Source organism: Salmo salar, chromosome ssa04, assembly GCF_905237065.1.
Source record: "Salmo salar chromosome ssa04, Ssal_v3.1, whole genome shotgun sequence".
NCBI classification, from domain to species: domain Eukaryota; kingdom Metazoa; phylum Chordata; class Actinopteri; order Salmoniformes; family Salmonidae; genus Salmo; species Salmo salar.
The window spans coordinates 44799136-44814118 of NC_059445.1; the positions used below are offsets into that span (position 1 = coordinate 44799136).

General features: G+C 41.7%; 2 protein-coding genes across 4 annotated transcripts in view; both read right to left on the reverse strand.

The window, feature by feature from the left end:
* The window catches only part of LOC106603249 (protocadherin gamma-C5), a 186079-nt gene extending 183161 nt beyond the window's left edge, over positions 1 to 2918 (reverse strand). Inside the window, exon 1 of one of the 3 annotated variants that reach the window (XM_014196635.2) lies at positions 427 to 2918. In XM_014196635.2, coding sequence (XP_014052110.2) covers positions 427 to 2823 — 2397 coding nt within the window. In that variant the 5' untranslated portion in view covers positions 2824 to 2918. The remainder of the gene's footprint in view (positions 1 to 426) is intronic. The other 2 variants (XM_045716987.1, XM_014196645.2) reach the window with 2 other exon arrangements.
* A 577-nt stretch (positions 2919 to 3495) lies between these two features.
* LOC123742352 (protocadherin gamma-A11-like) lies at positions 3496 to 6013 on the reverse strand. The gene has a single exon (XM_045716248.1). The coding sequence runs from the start codon at positions 5896 to 5898 to the stop codon at positions 3496 to 3498; it is 2403 nt and encodes an 800-aa protein (XP_045572204.1). The 5' UTR covers positions 5899 to 6013.
* Positions 6014 to 14983: the final 8970 nt, after the last annotated feature.

A 14983-nucleotide genomic window follows, 5' to 3' on the forward strand; every position in this document is an offset into this window, starting at 1 on the left:
CATTACCAGAGTAGGATATCGTATGCCTAGCCATGCTGTAGGCTAATGTGTAATATGCATAATCAAAGTAACAATATGGGAAGCTGAATTGATCTAATAATCATACTCTTAAGCCTATAAGAAGTCCCATTATGATGTCATGGTTAATACAGACAAGCTGCAAACAGAAAACAACAGGGATACAAAGTCATAATGGGGGAAATAGACCTACAATTATGAAGAATTTCAAACGGAATGCTGAAATTGTACACTATAGACCGAGGGTATTGAAAGGCTGTTCAGAGTAAAAATTTCGATCAACAGTTTGCGCAATGAAAAACAATGAACGCAAGATATGTAATTAACATTATATAGGAAAGAAATCATGCTTTTGGGCTCAGATTAAATTACAACATACAGTACTAGCACAAATATTTACAATCCTACCTCGTTCAAGTCCTTGGTGTCCACTAACGAATCTTGATCTTTGCTTTCTTTCCCCAGTGTCTGGTCAGCAGGCAGCGTGCTGTCATTGTAAGATCTGACAAACTTGAAGTCACTGGTGCGTGAGCCCGTTGTCAGGTATGCGTCATAATTGTAAGAACTGCGCAGAGTTCCAGCTCCATCCACCTCTGCATAGTTGGGAGGGAAATACGCGCTGGGAATGGCGACTGCTCCATCAAACAACATTCTAGGCTTTCTACTGCGGCAGAACCTCACGGCCAGGATGAGAATAATGAAAGTCAGGAAAAAGGTGGAGACAGAGACCAGTGCGATGATCAAATAGGAAGTAAGTTTGGAACTATCCTCATAAGTCATGTCTTTCAGTTCTGGAATTTCAGCCAAGTTGTCTGATATGAGTAAATACACATCACAGGTTGTAGAGAGAAAGGGCTGTCCGTTATCTTTCACTGATATAACAAGGTTCTGCTTCATACTGTCAGATTCAGAAATGTCCCGCTGTGCCCTGATCTCTCCACTGTGGAGACCAATAGTGAAAAGTCCCGGATCAGTCGATTTCACGATCTGATATGAAAGCCACGCGTTCTGTCCAGAGTCAGCATCCACAGCTATCACCTTGGAAACCAGGGACCCCGCCAGAGCAGCTTTGGGGACCATCTCAGTCATCAAGGAGTTCCCTGCTGGAGCAGGGTATAATATCTGGGGAGAGTTATCATTCTCATCTGTTATGAAGACTCTCACTGTCACGTTACTGCTGAGTGGAGGAGAACCATTGTCTCTGGCTACAACGTGGACTTTGAAGCTCCTAAACTGCTCATAGTCAAATGCTCTCACAGCATGGATCACCCCCGTGTCTCCGTTAATGGATAGAAATGAGGACACCGGAACACCGTTGACATCACTGGGCAATAGAGAATAGACCACCGTACCGTTCTGTCTCCAGTCTGGGTCTCTGGCAGTAACAGAACACATAGAGGAGCCAGGCTTGTTGTTTTCAGTCACATAGGAACTGTAGGATTGTTCTTCAAACACAGGTTGGTTGTCATTCACATCAGAAACAATTAACGTAATAGTTTGAAAAGATGACAGTGGAGGATATCCTTCATCGGTTGCAATAAGAGTGATGTTGTATTCGGACTGTGTCTCACGATCCAATTCCACAGCAGTTATTAAGGACAGGTGTTTTTTGATTGATGGGGACAATTTGAAGTATGTGTTCTGCTCAATAGAACATCTTACTTTGCTGTTTGACTCAGAATCTCTGTCCTGTACATAAATTAAGGCAACCTCTGTACCGGCTGGTGAGTTTTCTGGCAATGGTGATTTGAATGACTTAATAAGTATGACTGGGGCGTTGTCATTAACATCAGCGACGTCAACAATAACTTTACATGAAGCAGCCTGACCTGCTCCATCTTTAGCTTTAACTCGCAGCTCAAAGGACGATGTATCTTCAAAATCTATCATCGATTTTGTTTTAATCTCTCCACTTTTTGGATCAATAGAGAAAGTATTTTTGGTTTTGATAGAAATATGACTAAATTCATATGTAACCTCTCCATTCGCCCCTTCATCTGCGTCGCTCGCACTGACAGTGACCACAGCAGTACCCGGTGGAGCGTTTTCAGGCACACTCACCTTATAAATAGACTGCGTAAATACAGGGACATTATCATTAGCATCTAGTACCCGGACCTGTATAACTACAGTGCCAGATTTCTGTGGCTTTCCGCCATCATAAGCTGTCAGAATAAGTGATAGTTCGTCCTGCTTTTCTCGGTCTAGTTCATGCTCTAGTACGATCTCTGCATATTTACCCGTTTCAGCACTTGTGTGAACAGACAAGGTGAAATGTTCATTTGCCGATAGAGTATAACCCTGAACTGAATTGACTCCCGTATCTGTGTCGAGGGCCTCGTCAATGGAAAATCGCTCTCCTTTATTGGCCGATTCTCTGATCTCTAATTTCATTACTTCATTGGGAAATGTTGGGAAGTTGTCGTTAACATCTTGGATTTCAAGTGTGACACGGTGCAACTCTAGAGGGTTTTCCAAAAAGAAGTCAAAATGCAAAGCACACGACGGCTTTTGTCCGCACAGCTCCTCTCTGTCCATCCGCTCGTTCACAATCAAATCTCCAGTCTTCTGGTTAATGTCGCAGTATCGTGTACTACCTTCGAATTCGATCCTTGGTCTTCTGGTCGACAGTGTTTTCACATCGATGCCCAAATCCTGAGAAAAGCTCCCAACCACAGAACCTCGTTTAATTTCTTCTGCAATGGAATAGCGAATATCCCCGAAACACTGATGGACGGTCAGTAACAGGAAGACAAAGGTGGACCATCGCCCTCGCCTCAATATGGAACCTCTTTTATATTCCATAATACATTCAGATTAATCAAATGATCCCAAACCTCTTAGTATAGGCTATATATACAAAAACGTCTGCAAATATGACCTCTACCTTGGTAAGGGTATCCAACGTGAAAGGCTTTAAGCGAGAAAGCAGTCCTTAAACACAAAATATAACGACGGATTGAGGGCAGGAGTGGGTGGGTTTCAATCAGTACTTTTGCTTTTGTAAGCCAACAGCGACCCGCTGTGTTACATATCAACATTGACTAAATAAAGGAACGATTTCATTACCAGAGTAGGATATCGTATGCCTAGCCATGCTGTAGGCTAATGTGTAATATGCATAATCAAAGTAACAATATGGGAAGCTGAATTGATCTAATAATCATACTCTTAAGCCTATAAGAAGTCCCATTATGATGTCATGGTTAATACAGACAAGCTGCAAACAGAAAACAACAGGGATACAAAGTCATAATGGGGGAAATAGACCTACAATTATGAAGAATTTCAAACGGAATGCTGAAATTGTACACTATAGACCGAGGGTATTGAAAGGCTGTTCAGAGTAAAAATTTCGATCAACAGTTTGCTTAATGAAAAACAATGAACGCAAGATATGTAATTAACATTATATAGGAAAGAAATCATGCTTTTGGGCTCAGATTAAATTACAACATACAGTACTAGCACAAATATTTACAATCCTACCTCGTTCAAGTCCTTGGTGTCCACTAACGAATCTTGATCTTTGCTTTCTTTCCCCAGTGTCTGGTCAGCAGGCAGCGTGCTGTCATTGTAAGATCTGGCAAACTTGAAGTCGCTGGTGCGTGAGCCCGTTGTCAGGTATGCGTCATAATTGTAAGAACTGCGCAGAGTTCCAGCTCCATCCACCTCTGCATAGTTGGGAGGGAAATACGCGCTGGGAATGGCGACTGCTCCATCAAACAACATTCTAGGCTTTCTACTGCGGCAGAACCTCACGGCCAGGATGAGAATAATGAAAGTCAGGAAAAAGGTGGAGACAGAGACCAGTGCGATGATCAAATAGGAAGTTAGTTTGGAACTATCCTCATAAGTCATGTCTTTCAGTTCTGGAACTTCAGCCAAGTTGTCTGATATGAGTAAATACACATCACAGGTTGTAGAGAGAGAGGGCTGTCCGTTATCTTTCACTGATATAACAAGGTTCTGCTTCATACTGTCAGATTCAGAAATGTCCCGCTGTGCCCTGATCTCTCCACTGTGGAGACCAATAGTGAAAAGTCCCGGATCAGTCGATTTCACGATCTGATATGAAAGCCACGCGTTCTGTCCAGAGTCAGCATCCACAGCTATCACCTTGGAAACCAGGGACCCCGCCAGAGCAGCTTTGGGGACCATCTCAGTCATCAAGGAGTTCCCTGCTGGAGCAGGGTATAATATCTGTGGAGAGTTATCATTCTCATCTGTTATGAAGACACTCACAGTCACGTTACTGCTGAGTGGAGGAGAACCATTGTCTCTGGCTACAACGTGGACTTTGAAGCTCCTAAACTGCTCATAGTCAAATGCTCTCACAGCATGGATCACCCCCGTGTCTCCGTTAATGGATAGAAATGAGGACACCGGAACACCGTTGACATCACTAGGCAATAGAGAATAGACCACCGTACCGTTCTGTCTCCAGTCTGGGTCTCTGGCAGTAACAGAACACATAGAGGAGCCAGGCTTGTTGTTTTCAGTCACATAGGAACTGTAGGATTGTTCTTCAAACACAGGTGGGTTGTCATTTATATCAGAAATGTGGAAACTCAAAATAACACTTGAAGACAACGACGGCGTTCCTCCATCGGTTGCTATTATGGTGACATCATATTCCGAGATTTGCTCTCGATCCAGAGGGGCGCTGCTTACTAAGGTAAAGTAGTTTTTAATTGAGGATTGGAGTTTAAAAGGTAGGTTTTCCGCAATGTTGCACTTCACTCTGCTGTTCTCTCCATGGTCCTGATCCTTTACATTAATAACAGCTATTTCAATGCCCGCTGGGATGTTCTCTGGAATCGGATTGGTGACTGATTTCACAGTTATTGTGGGTGCATTGTCATTTATGTCAGATATTTCAACGAGGACTTTGCAGTGTCCGGCTTGCCCCCCGCCATCCTCCGCCTGTATCTCCACTTCATAAGAGGAGGCCTTTTCGTGGTCAAGCTCGCCAATCGCAGTAATCTCCCCACTGTTTTGGTCAATATTGAATAAACGCTTTGTGTTTTCAGACGCGTGATTAATGTAATATGTAATGTGACCATTAGCACCCTCATCTTTATCAGTTGCGCTTACCTTGAGCAGGGAGGTGCCTTGTGGTGAATTTTCAAAAACGGTTACCGTATACACAGCTTGCGAAAATATTGGACCGTTATCATTTACATCAATTATGAGAATATTTATTGTAACACTACCAGACCGACGTGGATTCCCCCCGTCAATTGCCGTTAGCATTAGAGAATGTTCGCCTTCCTTCTCTCGGTCGAGACTATTTTGCAATACAATTTCAACATACCTTTCTTTGCTGATTTTTGCATCTAAAACAAAATAACCGTTTTGACCAAGCACATAGCTTTGAACGGAGTTAATGCCTACATCTAAATCTCGAGCAGAAGCTATTTTATATCTACTGCCTGTTGTTGCAGATTCGCTTATTTCCAGTTTGATTAAATCCTTGGGGAAAAGAGGTGCGTTGTCATTTATGTCCTGTATTTCCAGCCCAATATTGTGCAGCTCCAAAGGATTTTCCAGGATGAACTCAAAATGCAAGATACAGGGTGAGGTAGTTTCACAAAGCGTCTCCCTGTCGATTCTCTCGAGAACAATGAGATCTCCGGAGTCCAAGTCTACTCCACAGTACCGTTTCTCTCCGTGGTAATCAACTCGGGCCTTCCGAACCCTCAGTCGCTTAACATCCAAACGAAGGTCACCACTTAAGCTCCCGATTACATGTTTTGCCTTTGTCTCCTCTGGAACAGAATATCGAATGTCCGCAAAACAGGCCCGCATGATAGCAAGCAAAAGCATAGCACATTGCAAACGCCATTTAGATCCGCATGACGTAGTAGATACCGACATCTTCACTTATGCCAATGGCATAAACATGAAAAATTATGTAAATAAGCACAGTATCTACACGAAACCCCAGGGGCCAATGGTCTATCTTACAGTACTCCGTGTTATGCTCCGCAAGGAAATGGCTGTGTGGATAAATCCTGTTCATATAGCTCAAAACGAAATGGGAGTGTTCTAAAACCCACAGCATAGAGTTGGCGAGGAGCGACGCCATGAGGCTACAGGAAAAAACGCAAGAGCGATTATTGTACAGTCTCTGACTACATGGCCAATACAACTGAATCTAGACGCCGTGCAGCATTTCAAATTTGAAATAATAAGTTAGAGAGGCCTACTCCACTATGTTTGAGTGCATTTTACAATCTGAAGTTTTAATAGAAGACACCGGACCACTAATTCGTAGATTACTTAGATTAGTTTGCCCAAGCCGTAGCTTCTAACAGCAGATAAGACTCCGCTCGCAGTGCAGCAGAGGGAGAACCCTTTCAGCACCATGGACAGCAGCAGCAGAGCAAACGCCGGATAAAGGGAAAGGAAGGTTTGACCGAATAAACACAGTGGGCAGTGACATTTTCAACAACAACAGAACCACATAGAAAACATTTACATCAACTACAACAGCATCAGTACAACATGAACGCATGGTGTCTTAGATCAACACAATTCCTTACTGCTGCATGTGTTCTACTCCCCAGCTCTATGTTCAGATCTAATTTGGTCAAGATATGCAGGTTGTACAACCCATCTCATAAAGAAGTTAGCCAGAAGCTATCTGCAGGCGCATCACTGCCACATACAGTTAACTGCCAAAATAAAGGAAACACCAACATAAAGTGTCTTAACAGGGCGTTGGACCACCACGAGCCAGAACAGCTTCAATGCACCTTGGAACAGATTAGACAAGTGTCTGGAACTCTATAGGAGGGATGCGACACCATTCTTCCACAATAAATTACATATTTAGTTTTTTTGTTGATGGTGGTGGAAACCGCTGTCTCAGGAACTGCTCCAGAATCTCCCATAAGTGTTCAATTGGGTTGAGATCTGGTGACTGACACACACACACACACACACACACACACACACACACACACACACACACACACACACACACACACACACACACACACACACACACACACACACACACACACTGGCGACAAAATAAATAAATATGCTTCTCTGCATCTCTGCAAATATCTGGGTAAAATATTGAAAGGAATGAGTCTAATTCCATATATTTAGATAATGCTTGCTTTTCTAGGCATGCCAGCTAAGACAGATAGACATAAGAGTTTCAAGTTTGGGGAAGCGAATTTTTAACCATCAAAATGCATCTATATAATAAACCATTCCATGCATCATCACATGTGCAGACTTATGTAAGATAGCCTACTATTCATAATGAGATGAGTAGATGACCACGGTAACGCCAAAATGTGACACAAGCAACACATTGTAATGCATCTTAAATTAACCCAACACAAATTCAGAGTTGAAATGCAGTTGATTCTTCATTTGCACCTATATTATGGAGTCAGAGCACCGCTATTTACAACACGAATGTAAATAAAGCATGTCCTTTGATGGTCATAACACAACTGGTTTGAAGAGTAACTTTTTCTGAATGAATTGAAACGAAATTCTGTCTTGGTTGAGCTGCCATGGTGAGTTGACACAGTAAATAAAACACAAATCAATCTACTGACAAACCATTACTGTGCGTAACCCATCACTACAGCCTATGCATGTTTTGGTGAATCCAGCAGCTGAAATACTGGGCTAACAGCAGCCAACCTTGTTTTGTCATTTTTATGTTGTTTTATTGGCCTAGATTAGAAGATGTACATTTCATGTTGTCAACATACTGTAATGAAAGAGGCAGGGAGTGCGGCTCGAACCATCAACCTTTTGGTGCGTAGCCTAGCATATATTCTACAAAGGACTGTGCCACAATAGTAAGCTTGAGTGGCAGAGTCGTTATTCACGCTCATAAATAGGTCACTGCAGTACTATGGACAAAACCTTTGTTTGCTGTTTGGAAGCCTGAAACATTCTCGCTAGCTACTAATTCGACTACATCCGCTGAGCAAAATTAGACAACACGAACGATTACTGTTAATAAATTATATTTTTTATTACTAGGTTTGCATGAGCCGATATACAACCATAAAACTGTATCAAACAAAGCTTTACGTGCTCACCAGACATTCAGGCAAGATATTTCTGCTTGGAGTGCAACGTGACGCTGTTGACCGCGCCTTGAGAAAGGTTCCGCCTGACGCTGCATTCTAGGAACAATTGTTTTCGTCTATCCGAAGGTAGGCTCGGCTGTGAGAAGACTACTCTAAAGCTATGCTTTGTTTAGTGTAATAGTTATTGGATGCTTTTGGTAAGTGGTGAAATGCTGTTGAATTGATGAAGTAACATAATTTATGTTGATGCATATACAGTACAGTAATAGGAAATAGCCAACAAAATAAACACCTCTCTCTTTTTCAGTCTGTTGCACATTATGTGCACACACACACACACACACACACACACACACACACACACACACACACACACACACACACACACACACACACACACACACACACGTATTCAGATGTATTTTATTTGAAAATAATAGTAGTTTTAATGTTTATATTTGAATACACTGACTCATATACACTCCCATGCATTTAACCCAGGTATTTGAAAATAGTATTTGAAATAAGTATTCGAAAAAAACTCTCAAATACAATTGGGTAGACTTTTTATTTTTTTACAAATAACCATTCAAATACTACAATAAAAGTACTTGTTTTGGGCTCAAATACACAGAAAAAAAGTATTTTAAACACCAGATACTCAAATACACATGCATTTGAAACCAGATCTGACACATAAACACACGGAATCATCAGCACTGGCAGTTAACACTCCCAATTGCATGCTAAATGAGGTTGCATGTCATCTCATTTCAGCTTGTTAGTGAGCACAGATACTCTCTGCCACATTTCCACTGTATTACAGCAGCTAATTGACTGCAAATCCGAAGTTGATGATGGAAAACTCCCCTGACACCTCACCAGTCACTGACTTCAGTGCTGATGTCTTTGATGAGCATCATTCCATTCCATTGATGGCTCCTCTCCTGTCCTCTCTCTCGCCCATATGGACAGACCGATTGACAGATAAAAGGCTAATGCAGCTAATTTGACTGAATGTCACCCAGAACTCCATCCTCCTCATCTGCCTTGGCATACCAGCAGGAGGCACTGGATGCTTTAACTTCTCCAGTCATATACTTCCAGATACCTGAATTGGTCTGTTTTAAAGGAGGCTCTCTTCCCTTAAAACAGGCCTCTTTAGGGATCTTGTGTGTGTGTGTGTGTGTTCAAGGACAAACAGCTGGCATGTGTGGTGGTGCGTTAGGAATGGCCTTACGGTGACACTGGCCTCTTGGATCTGATGAATTTGCCCTTGGGATTGAGTCAGCGGGGTTGTGAGAGGTCAATATCAGTCTCCGTCCTGTGTCTCCAATTACCACACAGCCAGCCTGGGGCTCAACCAGAGTAACATGGATGTTCATACGCATGATAATACAATGTTCCAGGGATGCATTATATTAATTATCGTAGAACAAAGAAGCAGACACACACACAAACACACAGTTGAAAAAAATCTTTGTTCTCAAGTCTGTCAGTTTTATTTTTATATAATTTGAAATCTACATTTCTGAGTGTAGCGATGTTTGCTCAAAACACTAACAGTAATCGTATGGCTAAATCCCGAAATACTTACAGTAATGGTATGGCTAAATCCCGAAACACTTACAGTAATGGTATGGCTAAATCCCGAAACACTTACAGTAATGGTATGGCTAAATCCCAAAACACTAACAGTAATGGTACGGCTAAATCCCCAAACACTGCACAACAACATATTGACGTTGTAGACTGTATATGTATTTATTGCAATTCCCCACTGTGAGACTCCTGCATGGTGCTGTCCCTTGTGAGTGATTTCCCCAGTTTTCCCCAGTTTTGCCTGAGTGAAGCAGCCTTTGTGAGGGAAGCAGCCTGTATGAGTGAAACAGCCTGTGAATGATTTTACTCCCAGACAGCATGGCTGGGTACTCATCCAGGCAAGCCCAGGGGGAAGAGGCAGAAATAGAGGCACTGCTTCAGCTCACTCAGGCCCTGGTAAACACTTTACCCCGGCCAACAGTCAGACTGTCTCCTTCAATCCAGACCCTTTATATGACCCCTATAATGAAATGTCCTCTTCTTACCTTCCTGACCTTATGTTATCACAGTCTATTCTCCTCTTCTTCTTGACTAAGTAAGTGTGTTTATTGACTAGGTTGCCATTGCCGTTGTGATGAAAATGGTATCATATCTTTGAACAAATAAGAGGTGACACTGATGCCCTGATGACATGGGACAGATCTTCGTCCTGGTGCTTATTCAATTGTGTCTGTCTGTATGCTATGTCTCTGTCAATCACATTCTAACACTTAATGTCATCGTCGATACCCAGAATCAAAGGAGGCAACGTCATTCCTGCGTATCCATGGAAGCCATCCCCTGTATCACGCAAAGGATGTGTAGGAGATGTGAATTCTCTCTCTCCCTCTCTTTGAGTATTTGGGCGCTTGAAGTCTTGCCAGCTCCACTCAGACTGCAGTACAGGTCTACAGAGCAAGAGCAGAATGAAACACTGCTTTAAAGAGCCAAAAGAGCACTGGTACTGGCAGCACAAGGCCTTCTGAATAAACTCTATCACTCCTCTGGATTCATCAGGAATATTTCTGCAATACACAGTACTCACACAAGGGCACTTTATGTCATGATGGTGAGGGGAAATGTTGCCCGAGGTTTACTGGGGACTTCCGTGTGCTGTGATGGTTCATGAGTCTTTTTAATCAGGAGAGAGTAAGATGAGACATGCAGTAGTTTATCCATTTGCTTAAATGACTGAAATGAGCCAGACATGGATTTGAATTAAGTGCTTCTCGTTCTGACAAGGAGAGCCCTGTCAGCCAGAACAGATGTATAGTTTATCAGAGAGCTGTCTCCTGACAGTAAATAAAAAACAATAACTCAATGTGATGTGTTATCTAACCCAGCTGAGAGTCCTTTTTGGGTCTGGGCCTCTCGCTCGCTCTTAACTGGAGGCCTGGTCAGGATTGCCCCTAGCACTACACACCTGATTCGACTAATCAAAGGTTTGATGATGAGTTGATTAGTGGAATCAGCTGTGTAATGCTAGGGGAAAACCTCAAATGTACACGACCGTTCAAAAGTTCGGGGTCACATAGAAATGTCCTTGTTTTTGAAAGAAAAGCACATTTTTTGTCCATTAAAATAACATGAAATTGATCAGAAATACAGTATAGACATTGTTAATGTTGTATATGACTATTGTAGTTGGAAACGGCAGATTTTTAATGGAATATCTACATAGGCGTACAGAGGCCTATTATCAGCAAGCATCACTCCTGCGTTCCAATGGCATATTGTGTTAGCTAATCCAAGTTGATCAATTTAAAAGGCTAATTGATCATTAGAAAACCATTTTTCAATTATGTTAGCACAGCTGATAACGGTTGTGCTGATTAAAGAAGCGATAAAACTGGCCTTCTTTAGACTATTTGAGTATCTGGAGCATCAGCATTTGTGGGTTTGATTACAGGCTCAAAATGGCCAGAAACAAAGTACTTTCTTCTGAAGCTGGTCAGTCTATTCTTGTTCTGAGAACTGAAGGCTATTCCACGCGAGAAATTGTCAAGAAATTCAAGTTCTCGTAAAACGCTGTGTACTACTCCCTTCACAGAACAGCGCAAACTCTCTCTGTCACATGAGTTGACGCTGGAGAGATGAAGCAGGTACGGGAGTAACATTCAATAAATAACGGACATAAAACGAGACAGGAACAGCATCAGCAAACATAAAACAAAAACAAAAAACAATCAATGCAGCAGCGGGGAACAGAGCTGGGGAACTGACAAATATAGGGGAGGAAATAAACAGGTGATAAGAGAGTCCAGGTGAGTCCAATAACGCTGATGCGCGTGACGAGGGAAGGCAGGTGTGCGTGATGCAAGGCAATCTGGCGCCCTCAAGTGCCAGGGGGAGGGAAGAGCGGGAGCAGACGTGACCAGTCTCTAACCAGAATAGAAAGAGGAGTGGGAGGCCCCGGTGCACAACTGAGCAAGAGGACAAGTACATTATAGTGTCTAGTTTGAGAAACAGATGCCTCACAAATCCTCAACTGGCAGCATCATTAAATAGTACCCACAAAACACCAGTCTCAACATCAACAGTGAAGAGACGAGTCCGGGATGTTGGCCTTCTAGGCAGAGCTGCAAAGAAAAACAAGGACATTTCTAAGTGACCTCAAACTTTTGAACAGTAGTTTCGGTCCATAGGACCATGGGACCATTATTCTGATTCAACTTTTTAAAGTATTTTGCTCCTGTTAGTTGAGAGGGCTGGTTGTGTATAATGTGCTGTTGCTTTAGCTGTCAGGTATTAGACTCAGCGGTCTTTGTGTGGCTCTTTCTTGTGTGGTCCATTCTTTCTGCTGTCTTTTCTTTCTGCAGTCTATTCTTTCTGCAGTCTATTCTTTCTCCAGTCTTTTCTTTCTCCAGTCTTTTCTTTCTGCAGTCTATTCTTTCTCCAGTCTATTCTTTCTGCAGTCTTTTGTAGCCGTTAGGTTGCTACAGTACTTTGGATCTTCTTCTGTCAATTGAAACTATTTTGGCCTTCACTTCACCTGGATATTTTTGTTGAAACTTCTTGTTTTGAGTTCATCCCACTCACCAAGAAAAAGCATTTACTTGTTTTGAGTTGATTTAGCTTAACCAGAAAAATGCATCAAAATAATTTGTATTGTGTTATATAACGGGTGGGTCTAATCCTGAATGCTGATTGGTTAAAACTGCATACCAGCCAGTGTATATTTCACAAGTTACCACCTGCTAAATCTATGACATTAAAATGCCTATTTATTCGGTTTCATCTGACTGCACGATCCACTGTCGCATCAGCCCAGCCAGGCAATTTATAAACTTGATCCACTATTAAAAAGCATCTAGATCTTATCTCAGATTTCTTTCAGACTAACATTTCATTTTCAACAGCAGAGATTTGTATAAACCTTACTGTCTGTCTCTCCGACAATTGCAACATTGTTTCAATATTCAAATTCAATCTCCAACTGTCCTATAGTACTGATGTGGTTGTGTTAGCTGTGTTGTTGGCTAGCTCCTCTGAACAACTGTGTCCTGATGAGTGAGCACATTTTCTATGCCAGGTGGAATCACGCATCATTAGCTCATTGTTATGAATGTATCCAAATAAATGTCACTAGAAAACAGCTTAAACAAATGCAAATGCAGCTACTGTTGTTATTATGGCTTCGCTGTTTGACGTGACTGTAAGTAGTTGGCTAGCTAGCAAGCAAGGCATAATAACGTTGCCAGCCAGTATGTCAATGGAACATTTAGAAAGAACGACGAGGTTGCGTCCATAGATACAGAACAAAAAGACTGAACGACTGGGTCGCATCCCTGGACAACCGAACCGATAGAACGAACGACCAGCCAGCTTGGGTAGCAACCCTAGATTTGTGTCGGGACTATATCTTGTGGAAGGATGAAATAGTATGAATAAATTAATCAAAATAATGTTTTTAATGAAAATATGTGAACCATTATTTGAATATGTTGGTAACCCGTTGTATAAAAGTGCTAATGCCTTCGAAGCCAGTGTTTGGTGGATAAAAACACCCATGCCAATGAATCCTCCAAACAAGTAAGAAATTCTTACATTTATTTATATTTTTTATAAGCCATAATATAATCCAATCTAATATGGCTGCTGGGTCCCTAATTCTTAGTTGAAATTAAGGCCACGGACAACTTTTCCCGATATTTAAGAAATAACATTTTATTTGTGATTTATAAACAAAACACGTTACCATATCCATCAAATAATAAAAAAGAAAAATCACTATATCACTGTTACACTGATGAGCAGGTGTACAAAAAAGCTATTAACAGATCTGCACTGTCGCAGTCGACTGATTAGTGCCATTCAGGCACCAGATGTCCGAGGAAACATTCACTACACACAAGCAGAGAGTACATAACGTTTTTCAGATTTTTTTGGACCATTTTCTTTCTTAGAGTTTGTTTTCCTTCAATTTTAATGTTTTTTTTTTTTTTTAAAGGGGGTTCGGGATAGATATCGAAGGTGAATAAATGATTCAGTACAGTGGTTGTTTGATGATCATTTCATAGCTTAACACAACGTAAAGGATTGATTTTGTAATCTTCAGAAATCCTAAGGGCATAAACAAAAAATAGCATTTTATAGCATAACACTACAGCATTACGTATATTTAGAAGGTATTTTAATTTAATTTCAACAGGATACAAAAGTGATTCCTGTATGATTTGTCTATGAATATAAAGTATGTGTGTATGTACTGTATGTGTGTTCATGTGTGTGTATTTGCGAGTGAGTATGTATATTTCAGCAGAGGCAATATTAATGTCTCTGAGTTTGAGATAAATGGTTGAAGGAAATGAAAAAACGTATCTATCTATATAGATCTATATATAGAATCTGTTTCCTCTGCTTATAACATGCAAATAGCCCCTTAGTGATCTGACAGCAATGATTCACACCTGAAGGGGGAGCATGTGGATAATATGGGGGGATTCAGTCCAATAGCAGCGCTAGCATCACCCCTCTGTCCCTCTGATTGGTCAGATAGCAGCCAGGAAGAGGAAACAGAGAGATGTTGTGCAATTAGCCCCTGCACATCTTGAATTCACCTTGGGGATGCTCTATTCTAGTGAAGATCCCCCCCAACTCAATGCTGCTGATGCTTCATTTTCATCAGAATATGAGTAAAGAGTTTAACACAGCAACTAAGCTCTCTGGGGTATGTTTCTGGACTGGACTGCCCATCACAACAATTCCACTTCTCTCTCCTTCCCTCTACCTTCTTCCATCCCTCTTTTTCTCTCCACCTGGACAGAAGGAAGCCAGTCCATAAAGTACCCTGTATCCCCCACTACCCTGTG